General features: G+C 40.6%; 1 protein-coding gene and 1 long non-coding RNA gene across 2 annotated transcripts in view; both read left to right on the forward strand.

Moving 5' to 3' along the window:
* LOC119617664 overlaps positions 1 to 4080 on the forward strand; it is a 5256-nt gene extending 1176 nt beyond the window's left edge. The window contains exons 2-3 of the long non-coding RNA XR_005234020.1: positions 2903 to 3006; positions 3482 to 4080. This is a non-coding gene — a long non-coding RNA (uncharacterized LOC119617664). The remainder of the gene's footprint in view (positions 1 to 2902; positions 3007 to 3481) is intronic.
* Positions 4081 to 6202: 2122 nt separating this feature from the next.
* pargl (poly (ADP-ribose) glycohydrolase, like) overlaps positions 6203 to 17604 on the forward strand; it is a 15684-nt gene continuing 4282 nt past the window's right edge. Inside the window, exons 1-13 of the mRNA XM_017432275.3 lie at positions 6203 to 6353; positions 8706 to 9031; positions 10128 to 10253; positions 11699 to 11797; positions 11896 to 11967; positions 12057 to 12143; positions 15292 to 15452; positions 15531 to 15610; positions 15811 to 15883; positions 16295 to 16370; positions 16460 to 16607; positions 16736 to 16814; positions 16891 to 16999. Of these exons, the coding sequence (XP_017287764.1) occupies positions 8708 to 9031; positions 10128 to 10253; positions 11699 to 11797; positions 11896 to 11967; positions 12057 to 12143; positions 15292 to 15452; positions 15531 to 15610; positions 15811 to 15883; positions 16295 to 16370; positions 16460 to 16607; positions 16736 to 16814; positions 16891 to 16999 (1434 nt within the window). The 5' untranslated portion in view covers positions 6203 to 6353; positions 8706 to 8707. The remainder of the gene's footprint in view (positions 6354 to 8705; positions 9032 to 10127; positions 10254 to 11698; positions 11798 to 11895; positions 11968 to 12056; positions 12144 to 15291; positions 15453 to 15530; positions 15611 to 15810; positions 15884 to 16294; positions 16371 to 16459; positions 16608 to 16735; positions 16815 to 16890; positions 17000 to 17604) is intronic.

Below are 17604 nucleotides of genomic sequence, written 5' to 3' on the forward strand. Positions count from 1 at the left end.
CCCCCACGACCTGCCGCATAGTACAATCATGCACAATTCCAATCTGCTGCAGTCATTTTACAATGTCCCAGCACGGAGCCCATATAGCCACAGAGAAAAGCAGAGAGGGCGCAGGCAGCTGAGGTGCTGACCCTTCAGCCATCACTGCTGCAGCAGTCCCACTTCCAGGGGGTGGGGGGAGAAGTAGCAAGGGGGAAGGAGGGGGTCTGGGGAGACAAAGAGGGATAAAAAGCAAATCAGGTTATGATTCATCGGTTTCTGATGGCAGCGCTGATCCAAATAGTCTCCTGTCAGACTAGTTTTTTTCCTCACAAGTGTTACACAAAGTTCATACAGATGGGTACCCATCTATTTCATAACACTATGTACTGGCAGCAGTCATGCCCAAAAGGGCTAAATAGGAGGAGGCATGTGGAGAGCTGTGAATGCTGCCCTGTCTCCTCACTTTCAGGCCTTTTTAAGTCATCCCTGTGTTTCTGCTCTGTTATGTGTGCATTCCTTTGCAGTGACTTCTCTTTCGCTTTGGCAGCAGGCGGAACATTCCAGGGAAATGGCTGACCTACAGTAACACTCTCATACACTAAGTCAGGGTGACTGAGGCGGTGGGGTCCTCCACCCGTTCACTGGCCAAGCTCACTGAAACCACTGTTTACTGTTCGTGGTGGGAAAACGCGGCCACGCCGTGCTCTGTGTGGATGCAGCTGGGGGAGCGGTTCACATGACTGTTATCACAAGAACACATGACGGTGCTCGCGCTCTGGCTCCTCCATGACTCCACTGTCATTTAAAGGGATAGGCTGGTTATTTTTGAAGTGATGTTCTGTCATAGAACAAGGCAGCAGTGGTTAGAGCTGTCGCCTCACAGCAAGAAGACCCGGTGGCAGCCTTTTTTTCCGTGCATGTGTGGGTTTTCTGCAGGTACTCTGGCTTCCTCACACAGACTAAAGACATGCGTGTTAGGTTAATTGGTAACTCTGAATTGTCAGTAGGTGAGCATGTTGTTTGTTTTTCTATGTTGCTCTGTGATGGACTGGTGACCTGTCCAGGTTTTATCCCTCCTCTCGTCCAGTGGCCACTGAAAATAGGCACCAGCTCCCCTGCATGAGAACACAGGTTAAAAGATGGATGACTGGATGTTTTGTCAAATAGTTATCAATAGTAGTACGTTATCAGCCGTGACCAGTGTTGTCAACAGGACTAGTTGCACATTTGGTTGCACTTGTTTAACGTTTAGGTGCAGTAGTTGAACAAACACTGTTACTAGTAACACTTTTATGACAACTAGTGGCACTTTTGCGCAACTAGTTGAAGCAGAAGTCATACTAGTCAACTATTTAGCCACACTAGTAGTCCAAAACTAGTGAGCTTTTAAACGCTAGTAGACCAATAGACCACACCTACTAGTTAACTTGTACAAGTTAAGCATCAAAACCCTTGCATGTTAACGAGTCACCACGTTTCATGCCTGCTAGTCGACTACTGACTGTCAAAGGTGCACATTAGTCCACTAGTGCAACCAAAAAAATTGAAGTTGGCGACATTCTGCCTGTGAAAACTTTTAGGTCACACTAGTCAGCTAGTGTGCCTGTTTGACTGTCACTAATTGACTTGTAGGCATAATTTGTGCTGACTAGTTAACATGTAAGAGTTTTTGATGCTTACTTGTTAACTAGTATGACACAGTCATGGACTAGTTTTGTCCAGTAGTCCACTAGTGCATTCAAAAGCCCACTAATTGAGAATTTTTGGCTACTAGTGTTGAAAGTGGCTGATTGGTACGACCTCTGCTCCAACTAGTTGTGCAAAAGTGCCACTAATTGGCAAAAAAACGTTACTTGTGTAAGTGTTTGTTGAACTAGTGCGAACAATTGTGCAACTAGTGCAATGTAGCTGCAAACAAGTGGGCAAAAGTGACACTTGATATCAAGGCTATCAAATAAATACACAAACTGCTCGCCATACTGCCCACTCTGCTCAGTGACCAGTGGGGTGCTGCCATGGGCCCCTCCCCCGGCCCAAAGCACTCACGGTATCAGCCCACTGGGAGTTGAGTCAGCTTTTGGACCACTGAATACAGGCAGATTAATATATATTCGCAACCTCTCAGCACCATCGGCGTTAACATAAAATAAGGTACTAACTACTGATAACTATTTGACATAACATCACTTCAAAAATAACCAGACTATCTCTTTAACCATACAGGATTCCAGTATACAGCAGCTTTAAAGATCCACCATTGGGTCACCAACAAGATTTTTCTTAATGAAGATTGCAAAGTTGCAAGGGAGATATAATTAAATCATTTGAAAACTCAGTACTGATGAAGTTTTATGCATTACAAAAAATAAAAAATAAAAAACAATGATTCTAATATTCTAAATTTCATTGTGGTTCATGCAAATGCTATTATTTATTAATTATTTGTATTATTTAAATACATTTGGATTAGCTGTTATCTCATCAGTCCTGCGAGAATTAAACTTCGTTTCTCCAAAGTGAGTTTCAAAGAGGTTCATTTTAAAATTGCCAGAATACCCCTTTTATGTAAAGATCACCTTGGCTTCACGAGAAAAAAGAATAAAGATTGTTTAAATCTCAGCTGCTGTTGGATGTTGCTGCTTGGTTAGCCTGGTTTAAAGTGTAAGACCCGATAAATGTTTCGTATTTCGCAGCAGTTCTTTCATGTGTTCCTACAGATGAAGGTTTCTCCTCGTGTATCTCTGGACCTGGCTCAGTTTGTGCCATCTGTATGGCCCTCTCCGTTCACACAGATGCTGCGAACCCGTTCTGTTCAGCTCATCATCATGATGTTTTTCAAACTCACTGCCTTCAGAGTGGTTTGAATGAACTCTGCTCGTCCTTGCGTTCGTTGACCTTTTGATTTTTATCTGTTTGACAGGGCCACACCTCCGAGCCTCTGGCGCCACCGACTCTGCTCTCACTTCTGTTCTGGTTTGGGCATAGCTTAGGCAGGAGTGTAAAGGAAATGTTTTGAGTCTTCAAGTAGGTGCATTTATACTAACATCTGGAATAGCTAGTCTAGTCTGTCCAGCTGGGCTATAACTTTACAATAAAGTCTGTAGAAACAAATATGCTTTCGTCTGCTTGAGTTAGGATTTAAAAGGAAACCTTGCTTCACTAAGTTTATTAGGATTGAAAGGCAAAAGGTGACTGATTGTTGTAGTCATCCTGTCTAGCAAAATATCTCATGAACCACTAGACATACTTTAATGAAACCATTTAAGAAGTACTCATTAGATGTAGATCTACATCTGCTTAATTTTTCCAATTCAAGATGGCCACCACGACGAATCAACATTAGCCAATACTAAAATAGATATGACTCAGTTTCACATTGAGCTAATACTTGATGTGGAAGTAGCTGAGAGTCATTCACATACTCTGAATCTCATGATTGTGCATAACGATATTCTCAAGGTTGAACTAAAACAGCTACAACTCAGTTTTTTCTCAACAGAAGATGAAATGTCACAAAATGTGGTGGGTGGCAGGCGCGTCTTCGACGAAGGCCAGGACTTCAGCTCAAACTGAACTGCCTTTCAAAAGCAGATTCCTTATTGGAAACACTCAAAGCTTAGAAAATCTAAGAACAAGCTTGTTAGATGTTTTATTCTTCCATTCCAATGTGCCTCAAACATCAAATATATGTAAAAAAAATAAAGGAACAAATTGCAAAAAAGAGTGTGAGAACCTTTTTCTTTTCTACTTGACACAATCACAGATTTGAGTTTCTAAATAACTAAAACCAGCTGGTGCTCAAACACCTAGTAGAGTAAAATCCTGATTACACATCACTCCATTCTTATGAATGGACTGATTATTGCATATAATCATGTGTCACTCACAGGGGACCTTTTACAGCTTCGTGACTGCTTGTAACTGTGGCTCAGAGCCAGGAGAGGTGGCATAAACTTGTGTGGAGTCGTGACTTGCAGATGGATTTGTTGGAATGGTCAAAGTCCTGCTTGTGTAAATGCATGTTGGTCAATAACTGCTTCTTCTTAACTCTTCATGCTTAAATCAGATTGCATTTATTTTTTACTGTTTTACTGTTTGTTGTCGCATGAGTAAAGTATCAAAGTTCCTCCAAAGTTCACTTTGCTGCTTTTACTGTTTTGTTTTGATTTTCCAAGAAGACACATTCGCCCTGATTCTGTAGGATTTAAAATGGAAAATATCAGCCAGGAGCTGCTGATCAAATGTATTAATTACCTGATCATCATCATCAGTGGGACCAACTCTATAAAAGTAGCAGTTTGGGCAGTTTGCTGTTCTTCAATGCACAACTGTCAGACACGGTGATGGAGGTGTGATAATTTGGGCTTTTTTTTGTTTTGTTTTGCAGCCACATGACCTGAACACTTTGCAATCACTGAGTCAGCAATGAACTCCCCTGTGGCCCAAAATATTCTACAGTCGAAAATTTGAAGCCATCTGTCTGATAATAAAAAGTTGCTGTAAAGAAGAGTGGGCCAAAAGTCCAGACTTTAACCTGACTGAAATGCTGTAGTGGGACTTTAAGACAGCTGTGCAGAAACAAATGCCCACAAACCTCAATGAACTGAATCAATGTTGTAAAGAAGAGTGGGACAAAATTCCTCTACAAACAGGTGAGAGACTGATATAGTTATACAGAAAATAACTACTTCAAGTTTGCTGCTATAGGAGATTATACAAAGTATTGAATCAAAGATTTTTTTTCTCTTTATTTGTTTAATAAATAATGTGGAATCTGTTATGTGTTTTTCTACAATTGAGATTAGATTTAAATAATTGTAGAAGCAGGTAAAGATTGGATCATTTTTTGTCCTGATATAAAACCCTAGAATTAAAGGCTTTCTTTTTTCCAGGACTGTACACACATATTATATGTTATTAAGTTTTAATTTGCACATCGTAACTGTTTCTTTCAAGGACTGCTAAGTGTATAAGATACAGCATTAGTTTTATAGTCGTTTATTTGAATAACCTACATTTTGTTTGTTTTTTGCACGTCTGTAAAAAACTATTTATCATATGATACAAATTGGAAGTATTTTTGTTTTACTGCACAAGCTGTACTGTGAAAGCAGACATTATTTGTCAAATATACAAAATAACTATTAACAGTGCATAAAAATAAATACAAAGGAGCAGAAAGTACAACATTTCCCTTTTTGTCGAGATTCTTATATTTGTCAACATGGTGGTGCTCCTTAGGAAAACCTGATTTAACTATAGGTATTTGTCTCACTGTTGCCATCTTGTGTTGAAAAGACAAACTACAGTGATAAATTGGAACGTGTGAAAACAATGTGAGTGTCGTGTACACTGAAAACAAGCAGAAACACCTAAAAATACGAATATATCTATAAACAGAAAGTCCATCAGGCCATGGAGATACGGTGGTTAATTGAAATTTGACTGCAGCTTTATGATGGTTGAAGCAAAAGGAGCTGTAAGTGTAAACATTTATGGCATAAAAATACATCCAATCAAAGGCCTAACATTCCTCAAAGGAATTTTAATCTTATGCCATATTGCTAGATGTCCCACTCAGAGTATATGTGGATGACTCTCAGCTACTACCACATCTAATTTTAGCTCAGTATTTGTTGGGCTAGCTGAGTTAGAGACATTTTGTGTGTTGGCTAATGCTGATTGGCTGTGGCCACCATCTCATGTTGGATTGACTCCAAAAGTTAATCAGTTATAAATGCTCATCCAGTGTTTGTTTTCTGAAAGTTTCATCAAAATCGATTCTGTGTTTTATGAGATATTTTGCTAACAAACGGAAAGGTTTGACTCCAACAGTTAAAGCAAAGGTTTTGAGCAAAGATGTCACGCAATGTGCAGTGCTCGGAGTACATGTTATGAATAACTCTCAGGTACAAACACACTGAGTTTTAGCACAGTCTTTCCAAAATTGACTGAATTATAGCTACTTTTGTGTTTTCGAAATTCAGTTAGCTGTGGCGGCCATCTTCAATCAGCTTGGCTCCATATGCCAGTCTGTCGTAAATGTATATCCGGTGATTGTTTCCTGAAAGTTTCATTAAAATCCCTCCTGTGGTTCTTGAGATATTTTGCTAATAAGGTGGACTCCTTTCGGTGTTGGGCGATAAATAGTCGACACTGTCAATTATCGGACACGGCTCCGTCTAACATGGCGAGATTTCTGCGCATGCGCACTTCCCTCTTCAGACCGCTTTTGTTTTCACGTCAAACTGAAAGTAAAACTTTGCTGCGTGAGACTCGTTGCTCCCGACTTCTGGATATGAATGCAACCCGCAGACAGCAATAATTAGCAGCAACACCGTCTGAATATTCCCCACAGTCTGTGCTCAAAGGTGAGTTTTGTATGTTTTGTTTAAATGAGACAGTTTGATGCGTAATGTCGGGACAGCTTCTGTTTGCTGTGGATAAGTTTTGCTTTTAGATTGAAGGCTGGGAGGAGAAACAACATGGTCACACTGGAGACAGCTAGTTTGTTGTTTTCCTTCAAATGTTTCTCACCATTAACGCTTTGCTGACATGTTCGAGCTTCACTTATATAGGAATAAACTGGAGAAGAAACCTCAGGTCATGTAGATTAATAATTTATTTGAAGTGGGTTTTTTTTTGCTGTTACTTCAAATGTGTCCTCTGTGGAGGACATTTGTAAACCTGAATGTCTCCCACCCACTTCATACTGCTGAATTAACTCATTTCCCTGTCTACAGAGGACATTTAGGGTTTCTTAATGGTACCAGATGTGAAGGGGTGGAGCTTTGGTACCTTACAAAGATTGGGGAATTTAAAAAAAGGGATTGAACAGTATTTAGTGGTCAGGAGGATAAACTAAACTGGTGTCCCTTTGAGATTTTGCGTTAAGCGATATAAACATGCCTGACTGTCAATTTCTGCTCAGCAGCGCTTTTGACCTCTTTCATGTAGTTTTAAACAAACAACGTAAACACAAATAATATGTTATTGATAAAAGTAAATGAACCAGCTGAGTGCGCATTAGAGTTATGTTCTTAAACTTATTATGGACATTGGTTTTATTTTTCATATACTTCAGACCATGGCGTCCATAATGGAAGTATTAGTTAGATAACCCAGTATTCTTCTGTCAGAAACTGCTACCGAAAGGCAAAGACAGATGATAATGTTTTTGCTCCTGTCTCTGAGTGTGTGTTCGTGTGTGTTCTTGTGTTTGTCTTTTCCCAAAGTATCCCAAAAACCACTGGACAAATTTTAATAAAACATGCAGAAAGTAATGCTCACTGGACTGTACTTACATATAACTTTCCTAGCCAATCAGGCTACTCATTTTACAACACAGTCTGTCCTCATTTCCCCATCCACACACATTCATACAGCACTCTACAAAGGTAATCTAAATAAATCATTCTATAGAGTCTAATCAGTGTTTTAGATCACATTCATACACCGACTGGGCACACTGAGGCAATGAGGGATTCAGTGTCTTGCCCAGGGACACTTCGACATGTGACTTCTGCCAGGAATCAAACCTCTGACTCTCTCGAGGAGAGAGAGGACAGCTGCTCTAACCACTGAGCCACAGCCTCCCCGTTTATTGGATATGTATCTATAGCTGATTAACTTTTTGAGTCCACTCATTCAAGATGGTTGCCACGGCTAAGTGACCCAAAAAAACCCTTAAAAGTTCCTAAAAGCAGTGTGTGAATGTGTGGATAAATGGATGAATGACTAAATGAAGCGCTTTGGGGTCCTTGGACTAGCTAAAGTGCTATAAAAGTGCAGGCCATTTACCAATTTACCATTTCAAACTTAGTCAGTTTTACAGATATTGAGCTGAAACCTTGTGTGGTAGTAGCTGAGAGTCATTACCAGCATGTACTCCAAGTGCTAACTGATTGCACATTATCTGTTTTTAAAACTTTGCCATTAACAGTTGCAGTCGACTTTATCTGTCTGTTACCAAAATATCTCTTTAACTACTGGACAAATTTAAGTGAAACTTTTAGAAAGCAATCATTGGATGTACAAGTAGAACTGATTAACCTTTGGATTTAACCCAATTCAAGATGGCTATTAACAGACAAAAATGGCTATAGCTGAGCCAGTTGTACAGTTATAGAGTTATAATCTGGTGTGGTCGTAGCTGAGAGTCATTCACAGCACATCCTCTAAGAGCTAACAGATCTCACGAGGTTTCGCTTGAGTTTAAAAATGTTTGACCAAAACGGCCACTTCATGACTTCTCATCATAACAGAATCCTAGTTTAAAACTCTGGCATGAAAAGCGGTGGGTGATACGCATTCCTTCAAGGAGTGCTAGACCTTTAATTTAAGAAAATGGTTTTGTAAAGACTACAGTCACATCTGGGCTGGCGGCTCGTAGAAATCTGAGTCATGGACTCTTAAGAAAATAATCTGAGTCAAAACCATGGCAGTAACTCAGAGCAGGAGGGGAGCAGCTTAGTTTTAAAGTTGTTTGTTGGTGTACGGACAGCAACCACTAGTCTTTCTTTAATTGGCAGGTTAATTTAAAGGAAAAGTTGGTGCCCAGTCTTTATGTTGTAAATCCCTAACATAACTCCTTGATCTTGTGTTTTGCTGTTAATGAGTTTTGTGAGTTTATCCATCTGTAACCACAAGTCCTCAGGGGTTTCAGACTGGCACTCCCAGTGATGAGCCTCCTGATCACCTCCTGTCATGTCCTGCCTCTGCAGAAATGGAAAAAAGAAATGTGCGCAATGACAGCTCTCAGATGAAAGACCTCCTCCAATTTGATGACCAAGACGACGGAAACAAAAACTCCAGCCATGAAAAGCAGCAGGGCAGCAACAACAGCAGCACGCAGGCCAGCTGCTCCTCTTCTGCCGGGCCGAGGAGTGCTGCAGGTGTATGTAGGACGGACGACCACGAGGCAGCATCGATGCAGTGGACTGAGAACGCCTCGTCATGCTGTCAGCTGGACAGGCTGAAAAGACTTCCACAGTGTGATACCAAGCTTGAACCCCTGACCTTCAGCAAGTCTCACACTGTGCTCATAGACGTAAGTTGTTTCCACTGTTTTCCATTAACTGAAGTACTGTTACTTATCAGCCAGCTGCGAGTGTTGAAAACGTGGGTCCCACAAGAATTTCAAAGCATACACGTTCACAAATGCGAGTTCTGCATTTAAAAGTGTGTCTTTGAAGGAAAAGGTTTAGTCATTCTTTGGAAGAAATTGTGCTTTCTGACTGGTAAGTTATTATAAATGGCATTTTTTCATTTCTTTCAAGCTTATTAAAGAATTTCACAAGTTTTGTTTTACAGCTTGTTAATGTTATTTTTTTATGAATAACTGAAACAGGAAGTGCTTTTATTTTGAGGAGAAGGAATTGCTTTATGGTGACGCTGGCTTGACATTGAGAAAGTAAAGTAAGACAGCGGGGGCAGATTTCTCTGGTTTGCCTGTTCACATGATGACTTAATCATTAAATAATAGGTTCAGTTTGAGACATTCGTTTGATCGTGGTTTAAAGCTTCAGCTATGTAACATACTCACCATTATAACTGGGCTTGGTTTGCACGAGAAGGAAAATGAAAACATGCAGTTTAGTGTAATTTGTGATTCATGTGTGAGCGCCAAAGCTGCACATGGGAGTAAAGGGTTGACTGGGGGGACCCATGTTGTCGGCCTGTGGACCACATTTGACCTGTGAGCTCATCTGAAGTAATAAATTGTTACTTAATCAAGAAACAGTAGTTGGTTTACTTACTCACAACACATGATTAGACCTGAATCAGACACCGGAACAACAAGAAAACATTTTAGATCTTTAGCCCAGTAGGTTGACAGACTCACTAAGATAGGATAGACTGTAGTTTCCTCTTGTTTGTTGAAGTTAATTAGACGAGTTCTCCATGTTTGTGCTTAATTTAGTTGTTGACACACACATATACCATAGGTAAAAAAAAATAAAATAAAATCATTTATGTCTTTTGACTGTACACTGCATCTGGTGCTTTCCTTCAGGCATTAATGCCTGCACTTATAGCGCTTTATCTAGTCCAAGGACCCCCAAAGTGCTTTACACTACATTCAGTCATTGAAGTTGTGAAATCGATCTGACTGAGAAATGTAACTATTCTGCTTTGTCTCCTAGGTAGGTGTTTTCAGATGTGGAGCGGGACCCATTCCTCAGGACGGCAGAGACCTGTGGCACAAAAACTTTGTGAAGATGCCTTGTTCACCTCAAAGCACCGCTTTCTCAACAAAACTGGATTTAAAAGTAAAGATGAATGACAAAATATGCAGTATATTCCATGAGCTCACAAGCTTTTTTGAATGGACACCGAGTATTAGATCATAATAAGTATTACAGTCAAGTATTAGTAAAGCGTTTTTAGGCAGTGAAACTCGGCAGGTTTATGGGAAGTACTATAAAAAGTGATAATATGCTAAGGATGAAAATTTGGAGGTGCCGGTTCTGCGCACTGATGAGTACTGGCCCACTTTGAGCACTGAGATAATTAACACCTAACAAAACCCAACACAAAAACCTATAGACTTAGACCATGTTTTGTTTGAATTAAAATTAAATTGTTTAATAACAATAACATGCCTAACATTCATTGAAGGAATACGTATCGCCCTCTGCCTTTAATGCCAGAGTTTTAACCTGAAATCATTTAATGTTAAGACATTATGGAAATATGGTCAGTTTGGTCAAATTTTGAAAATATCATTATGCACAACCTCACAAAACATACCTCACACACTTTGTTAGAGCTCAGAGTATGTGATGGGAATGACTTTCAGCTACTACTACACCAGATTTTAGCTCAATGTCGGAACAATAGAAGATCACATTTTTCTTTATTTAATATGTATTCCTGGGCCTGTGTCCACGACTAACTTAGGAAACCACGATTCACAATGGGAAGCAGCCAAGCCAGTGTGGTCATGTGGTGCTTTGGACAGTGTTTGGGTTCTTTCATTTATGTGGATGTAGATGTAGATAATGACACAAGTTACCTGGTGCTGACCAAGAACATTCCTTAATGCTGTGGTGTCCAATCCTGATCCTGGAGGGTCACTACCCTGCATGTTTTAGTTGCTTCCCTGCTCTTCAGCACGTCTTCAAGTTCTGCAGAAATCTGTTAATCACTCAGTCATTCAAATCAGGGGTTTTAAAGAAGGGAGACATTTAAAAGATGCAGGACGGTGGCCCTCCAGGACCAGGATTGGACACCACTGCCCTAATGGAACCCATATTAACTGAGAGCAATGGCTTTCTTAAGCTGTATATTGTTTCCTCCCAAAATGCAGGTTTTGATTTTGCCTCCCAAGATTTTCAGATCTAACTCTAAATGAGTTTCTGTGGGATGGACTTTGGACACAAGCCTCATTTTGCAACCTCTTGTTCCTAAAGGTCTGCCAGTGTTTTTGGTTCAAAGTTACTGACTGCTTTGAACCAGATATATTTGCAGACCTTCAGAGGCGCAGGGATTTCCATGCTTCTACAAGTCAGGACTGCTTTGTCATTAAACACAATAACATTTCTTACAACAAAATTTCACACTTAATTAAACTAAGCACAGGAGCCCCTCAGGGATCTGCTCTCAGTCCTTTACACTTCAGTTTAACGCACAACTGTACTGCCTTGAATGTTCATGTTAATGGTGACACAAAATAGGTTTTTAATTTAAAAAGTAAATGAAAACAATGTTGCAGGTCGTTCATGTCAAAGGCTCTGTGCAAAGGTGGAAACTGATTTCTAAGCAGCTCACAGCTCTGGCCAGTAAGAAAACAGCAAGCGTTGATGAGGTGGCGGTAAGTTTTTTCTAATTATTCCAAGCAGAATTTTAGAAAAGCTTTTTTTCAGAAAACCTCAAATGTAATTCAGCTCTGTTAACCATTCTACTCACCAGGAAGCCATTCTCACATACAATCCCAAGTACAAAGGTCAGTGGTCGTTTGATGGTTTATCCAGATTTGTTAAGGTCCGTATCCAAGTCTCATAATGGAATTGACAGTTTTGAGTGATGTTGAAGCCCTCTGATGATGAGAAATGTTTGTGTTTTCTTTCAAGTTTGTCCCAAAAGCAGAAAATTACTTTGAGACGTTGTTTCCGAAGATCGCCGCCTTGGCCTTGAAGCTGCCCGACCAAGTCAAAAAGGTACCAGTGGATGTAGCACAAATTATTCTGTTAACTCATGAACTTTGAGGAAATACAAAGACATGTTAAAAAAAGCAAACAAAAGAACTACGTAGTTTGCTACAAAAACAAACTATGATGCATATAAGGAAACAAAGAACATGTTCATAAAAAAACCCTAACTGTTTGTTTTTATTATTTAACAATGCAAAGTGGATGAACAAAAGAGAAATCTGAACCAAATCAATGTTTGCTGTGACCACCATTTGCCTTAAAAACAGCAGAGACTCTGTTCAGAACACTTTTACACAGAGCTGACCACAAATCCTCTGTGGATGTTGTTTGGCTCAAGTTCTTTTGTCTCATCATGTAATCTCAGACAGTATCAATGACTGGGGGCTCCATCTGGGCCAGGACTCTTTGCTCTTTATGCTGAAGATAGTAAATGACACTGGCTGTATGTTTGTGGTGACTGTCCTGCAGCAGAATAAAGTTCAGACACGTAACCTACGATAGATACGTACTGGTTTCTGTTTCTCAGCATCTAGAACACCATTTACCTTTGCCAAATCCCCAACTCTATTTGCGAAAATGCTGCCCTAAACTTGGAAGGGAACCCCCACCATGCTTCACTGTTGCCTGCAGCCACTCAGTATTGTACTGCTCTCAGCTCTTCAGTGATCAGGCTGCCCTCAGCTATAGTAAAAAATAAAAATAAAAAAAGTCTCAGCAGTCTAGAGCAGTGGTTCCCAACCCTGGTCCTTGAGGGACACTATCCTGTAGATTTTCATTGTTTCTGTGCTTTTCAGCAGGTGTTTGATGTCTGCAGAAGCCTGCTAATCACTCACTCATTCAGATCAGATGTGTCAAAGCACAGAAACAACTGAAACATGCAGGATAGTGTTCCTCAAGGACCAGGGTTGGGAACCACTGGTCTAGTGTGCCATTTTCAGCACCCAAATTCTTATGTTTTTCTGCACAGCTGAGTCACTTGGTCTTGTTTTCCATGTTGGAGGTTTGTTTTCTTTTTGGTTGCAACTATTCCACATGGACTACTTCTGGTCAGTTTTTGCTGTCCATTTTCTTTGCAGATAACTGCATCTGTGGTCCTTATTGCATGTATATTGGTGCTTCTTCAAAAGAACGTGAGGAGCACATTATGAAACTGTGGCGTGCTTTGAAATCTTTATCTGATGGAGATCTTGCTCATACCAAAGAAAGGGCTCGCAGCTGTTCTACAGAGACAGGAGTATCAGACCGTAGGACCACTATAAGCTGCACGCAACAGAGCTGGCGTTTTTGCGCCACAGTGCACAGGAAAAAGTTGTTGCCAAAAGAACAAAAAAATAATAAGGCAGATCATTTGGAGTTGTTGCTGTAGTTAGATAAGGTCTGTTCGGCCTTCAGGGACAACGCCTTTCACCATGCTGAGAACACCATCTGCACAGTGAAACGTGGTGGTGGCAGCATCATGCTGTGGGGACTATTTTTATAGAAACTGTCAGAGTTGTAGGAAAAATATTTGGCACAAAATATTTAAAAAAATCTTGAAGGAAATCTGTTTGAGACTGGGACGGAGGGTCACCTTCTAGCAGGACAAAGACCCTAAACACACTGTTGATGCTACACTTCAGTGATTTAAGAAGAACCAATTAAGTGTCCTGGAAAGTCCGAGTCATTGTCCGGACCTAAATCCAGTTGAGAATCTTTGGTATGATTTAAAGATTGCTGCACACAAACAGTACCCAACCATCTTGAAGGAGATGGATCAGTATTATCATGAAGATTTGGCAAAAACCCCAGTGGCTAAATGTACCAAGCTCATGGAGACTTGCTGCTGTAGTTTCTTCAAAAGGTCCTGCAAAGGGTAAATACACATGGGCACTCCACTTTTCAGTTTGCATTAAACTTTATTAATCTGATTTAGTTTTTTGAGAATTATTATTTAAAGTCGTATTGAAAGCCTAGCATTTATTGAATGGAGGCATACCTTACGTGATATTTCGGCGGCTTGTGTGATCTGTTAGCACCCGGGGTATGTGTTGGGGACGACTCTAAGCTACTGCCACACCAAATCTGTTCAGTTCTAAAGTTACAGCCATGTTTGTGTTTTTCAGTTGGCGGTGGCTGCCGTCGTGAAATGGGTTGACTCCAAAAGTTAATGATGTGCATCCAGTAATTACTTTGTGAGAGTTTCAGTGAAATCTGTCCATTGGTAATGAGATATTTTGCTATCAGACAGACAACTCGCATACACAAAGAAACAAGCAAAATCATCACCGTATCGCTTGCTTTTTGACACTAGATGATAATTACATTTTTTTTTTTTTACAAACACCTCCAATGCAGGGGTACTTTTGTAACCTACTGTTTAGTATAACTACTTTGTGCCTTGTTGTTGTTCTGTTGGCTGCACTTCATCCAATATGAAACCTCCAACACAACTGTTTGTGTGTCAGTAACCCTCCCCAAGCCCTCGTAACTGAAGAGAGGCAGAGAAGCCCTTGTAACTTCGGGTCCATTTGAGGGTCAACACTCGTATGCTGTGTTTGTTTAGCCCTGAATAAAATCCCTGACTTTGTGCAAGCACACTTCAGAAGAACCAGTGCTGTTTTGAAGTGGTCACACACACAAAAAAAGATATTATTTTGTTTTTTCTTGTCTCAGCTTTGTCATGCCTTTTTGTAAATACATGAACAATAACAATTTATTTTTACTCTACAGCGTTTTTTCCTCTCACTAATTGAAACCTTTGTATTACACTGTACATAAAATTCGTAAGAAAGGTAAATAATGCTCCATCGGTAAAAGCCGCAGTAAGAAAGTGACACTTTAGATTCACTTTTTGAACCATTCATTTTTCACCAACAGACGTGCCTCGCAAAAGTCCAGCACAAGGTTTAGAGGTCATCATTTCAATGGAATAAATTAATGTCCGCACATAGGAAATCAAAGGAAATCGTGGAACTATTTTATCGTGGCTCTGAATCAAGCTTCTTTGAAACAAAACCAGTCAAGAGAGCGTTAAGCGTACACACCTTTGTGTTTTGGCAGCACACTTTGTGTAGCTCCAACTAAACTTGGTTGAACCTTCAGTAGATAACTTGTCGGCCCTGTAAAGCGTAATCATCTTGAACTAGATGATAAAAAGCTGTTTCCGTGCACTCAGGCCATCCCGCTGCTTCAGAGGGGACAGGCTGCCGCCATCACTCTGTCACAGGTTCAGATCTCCTGCCTGCTTGCGAATGCCTTCTTCTGCACCTTCCCTCACCGCAACACGTCCAGCCCCGACGCAGAATACCACAGCTACCCAACAATTAACTTCACCAGGTCAGCAAACGCAGGCCGTCGCAGGCCGTCTCCGTCCTGTGCTCTCCTCTCGTCAGCTAATGCTTGTTTCGTTTCCAGATTGTTCGCAGACTGGTCGGAACGTAAAAAAGAGAAGCTGAGGGCCATTATGCATTACTTTAACGTGGTGTCCGATGAGAGTGAGTGCGAACGTCTACCCCTAACCGTTTTATTTTGTCTTGTTAAATGTAATGCAACGTTATTTGTGACTGTAGTGCGAACTGCAGCATGAAAAAAGAATCTAATTGTAAAACTTGTGTCTGCAAATGAATAGATTACGTTTTGTGGCCATGTTGTGAGAGTTTTCAGAATAAGTCTCCGTCTGCTCGTGTCTCCTCAGAAACTAAACTTACTGGACTGGTGACGTTCGAGAGGTGTTTCCTCAGAGACACAGACATGCCCAACTGGAGGAAGTAATACCGTTTTCTTTGTTTGAGTCTTTCTTTAGTTTTTACATGGCAGTACATCATTATTATTGGTTTATTATTTATATTTTTTCAGTAGAAAAAGTGTTTTTTTTCTGTTCTGGTGACTTTCATCAATGGAAATATGGGATTAACAGAGTATCACCACAATTAATGACACAATTAATAGTGTGTTACTCAGAAACAGAAGTGAAACTGTAAGTGGGGAGAAATGTTTTTAAAGGGATGCTTTTTTATATATATTATAAATGTTAGAATTTTTTTATTATTATTAACATTTTGACCCAAAAGATTGTTTCTGTCCTGAGTGATTTTACCTTGGAGCTAAACCAGGTTTTAAAGTGTTCCCTGGTCGTTTCTGAACCTGCGTGTCGTTTTTTTTTTTTTTTTTTGTGGTAGCTGTAAGGAGACGCTCCAGAAACTGCACCTGACGTCCCAGGGAAGCATCGAGACTGAAGGCACAGGGATGCTGCAGGTGAGGGCCTGCCCGCCGACACATCCGCAGTTGTTTCAGGTCACCGCTGACTGGGGATTGCGTGCGTGGGTCTGTCTGCCCGCTTGCAGGTGGACTTTGCCTGCAGCTTGATTGGCGGGGGTGTTCTGGACTCCGGTCTGGTCCAGGAGGAGATCCTGTTCCTCATGAATCCAGAGCTGATCGTGTCCCGCCTGTTCACCGAGAAGCTCGCAGACAATGAATGCCTCATCATTACAGGTTGAAGAATAAAAACAAAGCATTTTAGTCGTCTTCCAGGTTCTGAAATGTTTGTAGTTTCTAAAATGATGTAAATTTTGTGCACGTGATCTGACATATTACGTGTTTTTTCAATGTCTGTGTCTCAGGCTCACAGAAGTTCAGCTGTTACTCCGGTTATAGCGACAGATTTGAGTGGGCGGGCCCCTATGAGGACGACCTCGAAAGGTGTGAGCAGTGTTACTTTCAAGCCTGAATTCAGATGTTTCAGAACGGATTTTCTGACTCAGTCTGGCCTTTGTAGAGACAAATGGGATCGACTGAAAAGACAGATCCTGGCGATCGATGCGCTGCACTTCAAACACCGGAGGGAACAGTACAGGATGGCCAGAATCACTCGGGAGTTGAACAAGGTCAGTCACTCTGGGTTTTTGAAAAAAGTCAGTTTGGTCTCAGTAGCACCCCTGTTACATACAGTTTGGCCTATCCACCTTGCATTTCTGTAGCATATTGAGATACAGGGCTGTAGGAAAATAACGCCACAACATCGCCTGATCTCCAGCAATGCCAGATTACCATGGATTTATAATTCACACAATTCATCTAATAACACACACATGTCAAACTCAAGGCCCGTGGGCCAGATCCGGCCCTCTGTAATATTTCATCTGGCCCCCAAGATAACATTTAGATTTGATTCGGTCCGGCCCTCTAGTCTGGTTCAGATCGAGTCTCTGATTCTTATTTTGTTTAAAAAAACTGAGCCTAATTAGTGAAGTTTTCTCTTGACAGTGACTTAGAAGCCAACAATATATAGTTTTAATTTCTGTATGATCAGGTTTTTGTTGATGGCTTTTATTAAAAATCTGTTTTAATGTTAAAAAATTCATTTAAAAGCTGAGTGAGGCGTAAGAAATGACAGCTAATGATGAGCTTTTTGAAGTTTGAATTATTTGTCTGTGTTCATTAAAGTCTGTTTGCTCTAAATTCTGTATAATCTGTAACTGGGAAAAGGTCA

The sequence above is a fragment of the Kryptolebias marmoratus genome, linkage group LG14 (genome assembly GCF_001649575.2).
Source record: "Kryptolebias marmoratus isolate JLee-2015 linkage group LG14, ASM164957v2, whole genome shotgun sequence".
Classification (NCBI taxonomy): Eukaryota; Metazoa; Chordata; class Actinopteri; order Cyprinodontiformes; family Rivulidae; genus Kryptolebias; species Kryptolebias marmoratus.